This window comes from Leuciscus leuciscus (genome assembly GCF_965113295.1).
Source record: "Leuciscus leuciscus genome assembly, chromosome: 20".
NCBI classification, from domain to species: Eukaryota; Metazoa; Chordata; class Actinopteri; order Cypriniformes; family Leuciscidae; genus Leuciscus; species Leuciscus leuciscus.
In genome coordinates this window covers 22,402,875-22,415,192 of record NC_138744.1, presented here as the reverse complement: position 1 = coordinate 22,415,192, position 12,318 = coordinate 22,402,875, and the positions used below count along the sequence as shown (strand labels likewise).

Here is a 12,318-nt window from a genome sequence, read left to right as displayed (position 1 = left end):
AGCATTCCCATTCATCTAAATAAAAGATTAATATCGGTCATAATTAAAGCTGCAGTCCGTAACTTTTTTGGGTTAAAAATTATCCAAAATAAATTTTGGAGCAAGTACATAACCAGTCAGTGTTCAAAACTCTCTGCTTGCCTTAGCTCGATTCAAAACGGTATAAGCTTGTAATAAAGTTTTTAATTCCAGTGGTACTGGTGGATTTCCGCGGGAAATTCGAGCATGTCGTTGCGTCATTACGTCACGTATAATTTGCACGGTTTGACGTGTTATGATAAGCGATCGTTAGATATAATCAGCGCGATTTACTGCAACGCTTTTTTCCCTTTAGTTGGTGAGAACAAAAGTGGATGTTACTTGTTCAGACGACATTTTCCGGTGAAAATTAGAATGTTGGTCATACTTCCAAAAAGTAGAATCTGTGATTGCGAATGACAGTATCCACACCGGCGCGCCAACTGGCGCATTCTCCTCAAAACATTGGATTCATCCGCGCTGTGCCGTGCCGAGGCACAACCCACGTAAAGTTGATCATTTCGCAAATAACTGCAATTGCATATTTCGAACAGAGATGGCGACAAAGAGCAAAAATTATGGACTGCAGCTTTAAGTTAGGCTTTTTGTCTAATATATGAATCCTGAGCCTACATTCAATCTGTTCATCATATAAAGCGATCAAGCTCCATCTTTAACATGATAATAGTTGTTTTAATCTGCCAGCAAACCCTGCGGGTGCAGTATTGGCCTTGTTGGTCATGCTAATGAAACAGCAGGATCTTGCCATTTGAGCCATGTGGTTATGCACTGCAAATGAAATATCAAAACTTAAAGAAGATAAAAAGCCATCTAAATTTAATACAGAACAAAGTTTTGTTTTGTTCTTTTTGTTAATTAGTCTTTGCACTAGAACAATCCGTGGGCAGTTTTTAGAATCTCCATGGTGACACTGCAGGTCACAGGGGAAATGGAGACAGGATGTGGTTACGGAGGTGAGGAAGTTATTTCTTTGCCTCAGTAGCTAAGCGCAACATTCTGTCTGCTAAAGTCTTTAGCTTTTTCCTCAACCTAGAAGTGAACAGTTTAAGAGCCTTATTAGCTCATATTTCACCAGAGAAAAATAAAGACAAAACTTGAAACAGGGAGAGCTATGAAAACATTTCTTAAGTTGTTGTGAAATTAAAAAAAGCATGTACATAAGCCGTGTATGTATTTGTATGTGCTGTCTCTGCAGTGGTATGAGAATGTGCCATTACTTAAAGGGATAGTTTGCTCATAAATGAGAATTCTGTCATCATTTACTCACTCTCAGGTCAAACTCATAACTTTCTTCCCTACATGGAATACAAAAGGAGACATTTTGAAGAACTACTCCTATTTGCATGCATTGACAATAAATGGTGACTGAAGATGTCTATCCTAAAAAAAGTGAAAGTGACACGCGACGGCCAAGTATGGTAACCCATACTTGGAATTTGACCTCTGCATTTAACCCATCCAAGTTAATGCACACACATTAGGAGCAGAGTAGTGAGTAGTTAACACACACACACACACACACACACACACTGCAAACATGGATGCACACACCCAGAGCAGCGGGCAGCCTTTGTGTGGCGCCCGGGGAGCGATTAGAGGTTAGGTGCCTTGCTCAAGGGCACCTCAGTCATTTCCCACCAGTTCTGGAATCGAACCAGCAACCTTCGGGTTACCAGTTCAACTCCCTAACCACTAGGCCATGACAAAGAGGGCCTCACAACCACCATCTTCATTTGAGTAGAAAGGCACATCATACTCAATGATATGTGTTCCAAAATTGGCTCAAAATATCAGACATGTTTGATATCCTCCGACTGGATGGAACAGTCTGAAGCTCATCATTTTTATGCCCATCATACACTATGCAATTCTTTTGTGAAATCTACTTTGACTGGCCAAAATCTGCAGGCTGGCTCCAACTTTCGACAGCTGGAGTTAACTCGTCCAGACTAATCAGGGTAAAAGTCACAGTGCATTCCAGCAAATTATAGCGATGTCTGACTCATTTGTGTCAGATCTTATCAATGAATCGGTTGATCCTATTTACAAAACCATTTTGAAAGATTCAATCTGACCTGGTTTTCAAGTTCAAATCACTTACTCAGTAATCCGGATGCAAGTTGCAACATACCAAAACATTGTTAAAAAATTCTTTTTTTAGGAAGAAAGACATCAACATAGGGTTACACTTTATTTGAAGGTGTCATTGTTAGGGCTTGTTCACACAGAATGTGTTATGCAGGGCTGTGCACAGACCTTTTGAGGGGCATGTGTTAAAACTGAAAAAGGGCATCCCCGTCTCTTTTTTTTATATTAAGATTATTTAGTAAGCCCACATAAAAGGAAAAAATGGTCACATCTTCATGACAAATTCAATAACACAAAATAATAGTCTCAAAAGCTTTAGACTGATTCAATATTAATAGCAATCATAATAATATAAATATACAAGGTTTCTTTAGCCCTAAAAAATCATGTTTTACTACATTTATACATGTGAAGACGAGCGGAGAGTATAGAATACTATAGATTCAAAAAATAGCTAGATAGCGAATATGTGCACATTAACAGCCTTAAATTAACCATCATTTAATATTATTACCATTACATGATTAAATGTTAATAAATTAAGTGTATCAGCAATCATAAATAAAAGAAGAAATTTCATAGAAATATACGTTACCTAGGTGGCGACCCAGCTAACACAGAACGTTGGCACACAACGTACCCAACCTTCTAACAACATTTTAACAGCATGGCCAAAAGGTTGCTATAACTAGGCTACGTTGTGTGGTGAAGGGTGGTGAAGGCGTTGTCACAATGTTGACATTAAACCACCGTTCAGGCCCATTGCTTAAAGGGATACTTCACTTTTTTTGGAAATAGGCTCATTTTACAACTCCCCCAGAGTTAAACAGTTGAGTTTTACCGTTTTCGAATCCATTCAGCCGATCTCCGGGTCTGGCGGTACCACTTTTAGCATAGCTTAGCATAGATCATTGAATCGGACAGGACCATTAGCATCTCTCTCAAAAAAATGACCAAAGAGTTTTGATATTTTTCCTATTTAAAACTTGATATTGTTAACATTTTACAAAAGTCAAACTCATATGCAGTACGGGGTTTTTGACCAGCGAATGTGTGCAAATGTGCATTCTGTCCGTCATTAAAATGGAGCCGGCGGCATCACATTACATTTTCATTAACAGGTTACAAACTAGTATGTTGTAGCTATATGGGCGCTCAGTTTTTCCTGTTGTAAAATACATTTGGCCAAAATCTCATTTTATAAAAGATGAAATGCTACTGTATGCACAGCGTAGGCTATGTAGGCCTACTATTGGCTATGATGCTAGTGGTTCTCAACTCCAGTCCTCGGGACCCACTGCTCTGCATATTGTGTATGTCTCCCTTATTTAACACACCTGATTCAGATCATCAGCTCGTTAGGATAGACTCCATGAACTGAACTTAGTGTGTCAGATAAGAGAGACATACAAAATGTGCAGAGCAGCGGTCCCGAGGACTGGAGTTGAGAACCACTGTGCTAGACCTCTCTCTTAGGTCCCACACGTCTCAGTCAGACATCAAATAAATAAAAGTCTTTATAGACATGGTGTTTAGTAGCGTTCTTATTCAAACAACAAGATCTTTGTTTACCCTTGCAAAACTTCAGCTGCTGTCTGCTTTGTGGCTGCTGCGGAACTTCAGTTCATTCAGTCAAGATAGAGGGGGCGGAGTTATCAGTTTACTGACAGTTTGAGGATGAACAAGATTTACTCAAGCTCTTTCTCAGACATTAAAGGCATATAACAATAGCACTGATTTATAAAAAAAAAAAAAAAAAAAACACCACCACCAAAAAAAGGGCACTTCGGAGTGTAAGGGCAAAAAGGGCATGTGCACAAGATGTGGGCAGTGGAATGGGGAAAAACGCAAGGTCTCAAGATGTGTTTTTTTTTTTAAGTTTAACTAAGTTAATTTTAACTTGAGGGTGGCGTTTTTAGAGTGCCGTGTTTGCGCAAGACGCTGCAAAAGTAGCAAAACGCGAGCGCAACGGTTCACGTCCGTCTAGCGCGCGTTTACATCGGAAAAACAATGGAATAGTAGCGCATTCAAATGGAAAAAACAAGTTCTGCGTGAACAGCACATTACAGTGTAATTATAGGCCTATATTTAAGAAGTACTGAGTAATATTAATTTACAACATAATTATGCATACTTTACTTTTACTACTATGGTAAGTAGCCTACATCTAACATATGGACACTGTAAAATAAACTGTTACGTTTAGCACATTTTGTGTCCTGCAGTGTGGCGCCATCAATGTGCAAAGACTGTTTTCAGTGTTGTAATAGAAGCTTAGTAGCCTACTTTCGGTTTCATCCCGCTGCTCGAATTCCTTCTTGAGGCACGCGAGGAGGAGCGGACTATTGTGACGCATAACATTTCCAGTCAACGACTGCCCTTCCTTCTCCGAGGAAATGGACGGTAGTGATACTTTACAAATCTCACGTTTTTAACACGTAGTAATTTGCTACAGTAACGATGATAAAAACGTTTTTGGGAGGATAATAAAGGAAAACATTGCCATCGCCATGAGTAGAGAGGTAAGTTCACGCGCTGTTCTCAGTAAAATCTCTTTATCTCTGGCAATCTTTAGTATGACACTTTCAAGTGCAAGTGTGGGCGTCGAGACTGCCTTTAGGTTAAAACGGGGGGAAATGTTTAGTAGCCTAGTCTACATGTCTGTGGGGGTCTCAACTGCCATTAACAATGACATCTGTATTTGATACTGTACGTGTGTGGTTTATATCTGATTGTAAGTTTCTCATGAAGGCATTATTTCGCAACAGGTTTGGCTACTGTAATGATACTCTGCTTGATATAGGCCAACAAGGAAATAAGAGTTCATATAACTCTTGCATTGTCTTGACTATGTAATGTTGTGAAATGAATAATTCGGTAATTATTTACTGTTACCTGCAGTTAATTATTCCCCCTTCTTTCATCCCCCGACCCTCCGCCCTGTCCGGACAGTGTGTTTGGTGAAGTAAGAAGCTGCTTTAGCGCCCTCTACAGCGGTCATGAGGAAATGTCAGTTGTGCATTTTATTGCTGGTAAGACAGGATTTGCAAAGCAATTTACTCTGCAGTAAGCCGTCATTTTCAAAAGTGCCCAGGTTATCGTCTAAAATAAAGCTGTAAAATGTTGTATTGGTAAGTTTTTCCATTATAGTTGACTATCATTAAGGGTTGTTTTGATTGGTTAAATATTTGGTTACTTTATCTATGGAATGGGGCACAACGTTCAGGTTCCGTAATTTATTTTTAATGATAATGTATAAACCTTTTAAGACATACATGAGATTTTTCAAGTGATGATATTTGCTTCTGTAGAAGCCATGATATATATATTTTTTTATTTTTTATTTTTTTATGTTAACCTTAATGTCAAGGTTTTAATGTCAAACCTTACCCATCATTTTGAAGAAAGATCAACCCATCAGAGAAGTCACTTTTTTATTTAAAGACACAATCTGACCAGATGATGAGTGAAAAAGGAGCTATTTGAAATTGTGTGAGATATTACTTCTGGTTTATTCACCACGTTTGAAATGAAAGGTCAAGCAAAGCACATTTCATTATGGGATACAGTATTGTGTGCACTCTACACATAATATTAATTGCATGTCATTCCCCAGACATTTTCACCCAAATTATATTGTGTTCCCCACAGATTCTAATCAGCCAATCATATACAATATCACATTCTGCAGTTAGTGGAGCCGGGACAAGTTGTCCTGAAAATGAATACAGGGCTAAGAAAGGATTCTGCTGTGATAAATGTCATCCAGGTAAAGCAAAATTCAATGCTTTAGTTTATAGATGTAAAATGTGTCAATGGAATTGCTCTTTATGTCCAGTTTATGTCCTTTCATTAAAGTGTGTGATGTTTTTTTTGGTTGTTTTTTTTTTGGTTAAAAGAACATTAATCATATAATGGAGCAAAGCTGTTATCATTTAAAACAGGTTATTTGGATAATGTAGCAACGGGGTGTGTTTTCCACAGAAATCTTTTGTTGATGTTTTTTCTCTCCTCCTTTCTACTCGTGTTTCCTACTTTAGGGTTTAAGTTGAAAGCGGAATGCCCTGAACCGGATAAAAGGTCAGAGTGTGTGAAATGTGAAAATGGAACCTACTTGGAGAAATCAAACTACAATGACAACTGCTTCAGATGCCGGCTTTGCAACAAACGTGAATGCCATTTTACATTTCATTTTTTGTATTTCTTGTTTTGTAAGGATAGTTCACCCAAAAATGAAAATTCTGTCATCATTTACTCAACCTCACAAAACCCCACTAATCATCCACTTACTTGGATACTTTCCTCCAAAAAAAATAATTTACTCACTCTCATGTTCATCCATACATGTATAACTTTCTTTCTTCTGCGGAACACACAAGATATTTTGAAAAATGTTTTAACAGGTTTTGTCCATACAATGATTGTCAATGGGGTACAACACGACATTGGACTCCACTGACTTTAATTGTATTGACAAAAAAAAAAAAAAAAAAAAAAACATTTATAAAAATATATTGTTTTGTGTTCCGCAGAAGAAAGAAAGTTATACATGTATGGATGAACATGAGAGTGAGTAAATTATTTTTTGGGAGGAAAGTATCCCAGTAAGTGGATGATTGTTAAAAACTTCACAATAACCAATTCATGTGATCTTTGCCATGTTTTCATATGTCTTTCATCTGTCACTTATCCACAGCCCATTCCAAGGAGATATCACCATGTAAACACGATACCAATAGGATATGTGGGTGTGAGGCTGGATATTACAAGAAGAAATTAGACGATGATCAATGGGAATGTTCTCCCTGTAAGAAATGTGGACATGGACAGTTTAAAACTGGGGAATGTAAGTTCCTCAAGCTTAATTAAGCTTCATAAATTAAATAAAGTTATATATTAATCTTATATTTACATTGTAGGATACCATTGGTTAATGTTTCCATTTTTGTCAGGTAATGAGGAACAGAATACAAACTGTACGTGCAAAGAAAATCATTACCTTGCTGATGATAATAAATCCTGTAAGCCATGCACTGAGTAAGTCACCCTTAAGTACTCGTCAGCCCTGCTGGCAATTGTTTAAGTTATCACATTTTATGTTAGAGTGTATTCCCTGCATGTCGTTGCTGCTCTTCACAAACTCTGAAGTGTACTGAATTAGCCCGTGAAGATTATTTTAGTGGCTAATTAACAGATCAATTAAGGTAACTGAATAAAATAATAATCAACATGATTAGTAAAGTTTTCTCTATGCCCTATAGATGTGGGAAAGGGTGTAAACACTTGTGCATAACCACACCAATCCCTGTTAAATCCATCCATCCAACAAGTCCTTCTGGTGAGTACTACTGATCAAATTCCATTAAAATTTGTGTCCATCAGAAACTATGAGTCAGTTGTTGATGTCTGTTAGCTTTCCTCATATTGTGGATGCCTAACAGGCTACTCTTGGCAAACTATGAATTTAGAGTGTATCGATAAAGAGAACCAGGACAGAAATCTCTGAAAAACATGAGTAATCTTGGGAAGTCCCGTTTAGCGTTCATGTTCTTTTGAATTTGCCCTGCCATGACTAAGCAAAGTGTATCTGCGGTCCAAAAACAACATGCCTTCAGACAAGAGTTGAATTTAATTGTGTGTTTCTCATCATATTGATCTTTCAGGCACATTACCTCAAATACTGGTTCCCGTTTGTGCATGTATCACGGTTGTAGCACTGGGAGTGTTTATGTTATATGAAGGCATCAGGCTTCAGAGGAAGAGGAATCGTGCATTGTCGACGCAGTCATCATCAGCTGCTCCCGAAGATCAGGTAAAATTCTTGATTAACCTATGACACGAAGACACCACAAACCATTCATCTCCTCAGTATGAATGATTCACATTTGATGCTAAACGCATAATTACTGTTGTGCTGTTTTCACAGAAGATGATTCAGTTTTGATGATATATACTAATACGTATACTTTTTCGCGAGGTCCCTCCTTTTGGACTCTTAACCAAACTGATTTCCCATAATAAAAATAATGACATATAATAATGCTAAACTGGTGCTGTATATACTTATGCTCACCAAGGCTTATTTTACTGTATTATTTAAAATACAGAAAAACAGTAATATTGAGAAATGTTATAACACTTTAAAATAGCTTGTTAGTTTCAAAATAAATGAAATAACTCCAGTCTTCAGTGTCACATGATCCTTCAGAAATCAAGAAACATTTCTTATTATTATCAATGTTGAAAACAGTTGTGCTGCTTAACATTTTTGTGGAAACCGTAATGCATTTTCTCTTTTAATACATTCTCTGATTTGATCAATTCAATGCAATTCAATGTTTTCTTACACTTGATCAAATAAAGTTATAGAACTTTTTCAGCCCAAGACCCCTTGCTGAATGGATAGAGCAGGGCTCAGAATATTTATCCAAGATTACATTTCAATCTTACTTTAATAAATATCTAGTTCAGTCATGAAACTCTAGAGAGTGCAGGCTGATCTGTCCTTTACATGTAATCTGCAGGCAATCACATCATTACTGCATGAGCAAAAGCTGATTGGCCTCTGCTGATCCTGCAGCCAATGAGATTGCTTGCTCAACATTTCAATAGTCTGGTTCAGTGTTTGCTGTAGGGTCCTGTAACGATGCTCTGAAACCCTCCACCTCCCCCAGCTCCGCCTGCCTAGATCTGCAACAGGATCAATGTCTATTTATGCATCAGCATACCTTACATGCTCTCAGCAACGTGTCTGTGTATCTGTTAGCGGTAGTAAGTCCATACGTGCTCTCAGCAGTAGCAATAATCAACAGCATATTCAGCATTATTCAATAACATGCTAAAACTATTTCGAGAGTTGTCATGATTTAACTTAACTTGTTATGTGTGGGGATAATGAACCATTTAGCTTGTTAACTCTAGCTTTGGTTGAAGTTAACATTGAATATACTGAATATTGTTTAATGCATTTTTTCAATTTGTTTATTGAAGACCCCTGTTGTAAAAAAATGTATTTAAATAATGATTAGTCCATAATGACTCCTGCAATACCTTCATAGAACACATGTGTTTTTTCAAGATCATGCAGTGTGTTACATCTGTTTGACCGGTGTTGTTTTTGGTTATTGTATTGTTTTATGCGGGCGGCACAGTGGCTCAGTGGGTAGAATCGTCCCCTCACAGCAAGGAGGTCCCGGTTTGAGCCAGGAGGCCTTTCTGTGTAAAGTTTGCATGTTCTCGAATGTGCATGTGTCTCTGGTTTTCCCCACAATCCAGAAACATGCAGTATAGGTGAACTGGAGATGCTAAATTGTCTGTCGGTGTGAATGCGTGTGTATGTATGAGTCCCAAGCCATGTAATGAGGAGGGTTGGGGAAAGACCAGGTGACTTACCCCGAAAAAATCATCGCCAAGAAAATTCATGGACAGTTTCTCGCGTATGTCAGAAGATTGCCCATAGAATCTCGCTCTATGGTGTTTTAAGCCCCCAATGGCTCCTTAGAGGCAGCTAACCCTACCCTCAACCTTAAACCTACCCATCCCCTCGCTGGCTGGAAGGCGCCATTGGGGGCATAAAACACCAAACACCTAGAATCTCCAAGAGTTGGATACGACTGAAATGATTGTTTTATGCATGTTATTAAATAATTATGTTTATTTTATGTTTCCACAGACATTTATTATCACTGTGCCACCAGACAAAACAAATGAGAGTGTTCCTTTTATAAATCAGCCATGCAATCCAGAACAGCACAGAAAACTCCCAGACTGCGTCCCAAGAGAGATCAAAGGTATGTCTGTGTGTATTTGTTTCTACACACAAATCCCTGGAGGCTTGAGTAATGAAGGTTAAAGATTATTAATGTCTGTTGTCTTTCTCTCCCCCATTTCTTTCTCTTGCTATCGATCTTCTAGCTCACGAGTTCTTCTATTTTGTGCTGGATGAGGTCCCTATCGGACGATTTAAAGAACTTGCACGTCGGCTTGGTGTTTCTGAGCAGAACATTGACAGGGCAGAACAAGACCACCGGAACTGCAAGGATGCCCACTATCAGATGCTGAAGGTTTGGAGTGACAGTGGCAGTGGAGGAGGGAACAATGTTTTGCCATATCACCGCATCCAGATGTTCATAGAAACATTAAAGGACATGTGTTTGGTTAACTGTGCAGATAACATCGAGAACAGGTTTCTTTCGCAGGACACAAGCTCTTCATCATGAGGCCATCGGAGGAAAATGGAGAACAGGGCATTAATAGAGATCTTAACCTTCCACTAAATTCCAATGGATTCCTTTGAAAGTGGAAGTGCATCTACAGTTGTATTACAGTTTAACACCATGTCATATTTCCAGGTGTCTCAAGATTTCACACTAAAATGTTATGTGAATTTTGTAAATATTTCATCAAAGCTTTTTCTAGTGCTGTCAAAGTTTATATACTGTATCTGAACAAGGGTGGTGGGGTGGCTGGGGTTTGGGTTGTAATTTTGTACAAATTTAATGGATATGACATAATCATGGATATTCTCTCTCAGTTCTCCTTTTAATTGCACAAAACTCACAAAAACATGTCCAGGTCACATTTCACCATATTACACTATAACACTACTGTTCGAAAGTTGGAGATCAGTAAGGTTATTAGAATTTTTTGAAAGAAGATTGTTATGTTCACTAAGGCTGCATTTATTTGATCAAATTACAGTAAAAATGTGACCTGATCATGTTCTTGATATGTTTTGTGAGATTTACCTAAAAATGCCTTCAACTGTATAGATTTATTTTTAGTATTTTTGAAACAAAAGCTTGCTTTAATTGCTTTTGTATTGCCATGTTTTCTGTATCACATGGGCTTTTAATATGGTGATGGCATTAAAGTTGTGCATGTGCAAATATAAAGCTGATTTGACCACAGATGATTTGTATTATCAATATAATCAAGGCAAGTCTTAAATTGTCTGGTTTTCAGTGTTTAAATGTTGCTTAAACTTTTTTAAAAATGTTCTATCCACTCCAGCTGAAATGTTTTTTGTTTTTTGTTATTACACATATATTTGGCTCATGTCCCCATGACAGCTCTGTTTTTCTATTCAACTTTTAATAAACTTGAAAGCAGGTTAGAACAGCCAATCTTTTCATCCTGTTTCAACAGCGGACATGGGTTTTACTTCCCATTGTCTTTCTTTAGAAATATGTAATGTAATTACAAGCCAACTTCTGTGCATTCATATATCATTAGCTGATTAGAAGCATTTGGTTTTGCTTAAAAACAAACATATATATAGATGTCCCCAAAAACTACTTAAACATTTGCAAAAATGTAAAAAGATTATTTTTTTAAATAAAAAAATATTTTTACTGATATCATGCACTTTTCACTTTTTTAATAATTCCTATATGATTTACCCATATATGGTGCCTTTATGTGTAAGAAAGATTATTATGATATGTAAAATTATATATCATCTACAACAAATAAACTGTTTATATTTTGAATGTGTAGTTTGCTTTTCATTCATAGTGATTCACATTTTTAGATAAAAATGTTTGTTAGGAGCCTCTCTTGAGAAACCTGGTGGTACAAGCTTTGATTAAAGGGCTTGCCAGCACTAAATCTCCTAGTGGTTTATTAGCAGACCCTTAACCACTAGACAAGCGCCACCCAGCCGTGTCCTCCTTTGATGATGGGCTTGTGTAATTATGTCTTGATGCATGTCTGAATGATCTTGCGCAATGTTGCTTTTCCGCATTCTTATCCAAATGAATTAGTTCCTGTCTGATATTTCTCAGGCCCTCTACCCTGTTCTTTATTTTTAATCGGCTGAGCTGCATGTTTTCACTGGTTGACTACACAATTTGTACTGTGGACATATCTTAAAATATGATCAAATGGCCAAAAATCCAATAAATTCACACTTGAAGAACAAACCTGAGCCAAATCTACCTAAACATCACTGCTGATGGGTTTTTCTTGGGCAAACAATCAAAACCTTCCAGGCATATTCACTTCCTGATTGGACACTAAATAGCATCTTTCTTCCTTATTGTGTGAGCATGTGTGTGTATTTGTGTGTGTGTGTGTACATGCTAGTCTATGTGGTACTAAACCACAAATCTATCATCCCTGTCTAAACAATTACAACTTGACATGTTGTAAATAAAGCACCTGTGATCAACAGCTGGCTGGTTGTCAATC

At 37.5% G+C, this 12,318-nt stretch overlaps 1 protein-coding gene across 2 annotated transcripts; it reads left to right on the top strand.

The window, feature by feature from the left end:
- The first annotated feature begins 4,471 nt into the window (after positions 1-4,471).
- tnfrsf1a (tumor necrosis factor receptor superfamily, member 1a) lies at positions 4,472-11,618 on the top strand. Of its 2 annotated transcripts, none has more exons than XM_082150445.1 (10): positions 4,472-4,649; positions 5,080-5,159; positions 5,779-5,896; positions 6,168-6,296; positions 6,824-6,973; positions 7,080-7,164; positions 7,389-7,465; positions 7,791-7,939; positions 9,800-9,917; positions 10,042-11,618. In XM_082150445.1, the coding sequence occupies exons 2-10, from the start codon at positions 5,127-5,129 to the stop codon at positions 10,344-10,346; spliced, it is 1,164 nt and encodes a 387-aa protein (XP_082006571.1). In that variant the 5' UTR covers positions 4,472-4,649; positions 5,080-5,126; the 3' UTR covers positions 10,347-11,618. The 2 variants fall into 2 exon arrangements, with proteins under 2 accessions (XP_082006571.1, XP_082006572.1); XM_082150446.1 differs by having other exon boundaries at positions 5,029-5,159.
- Positions 11,619-12,318: the final 700 nt, after the last annotated feature.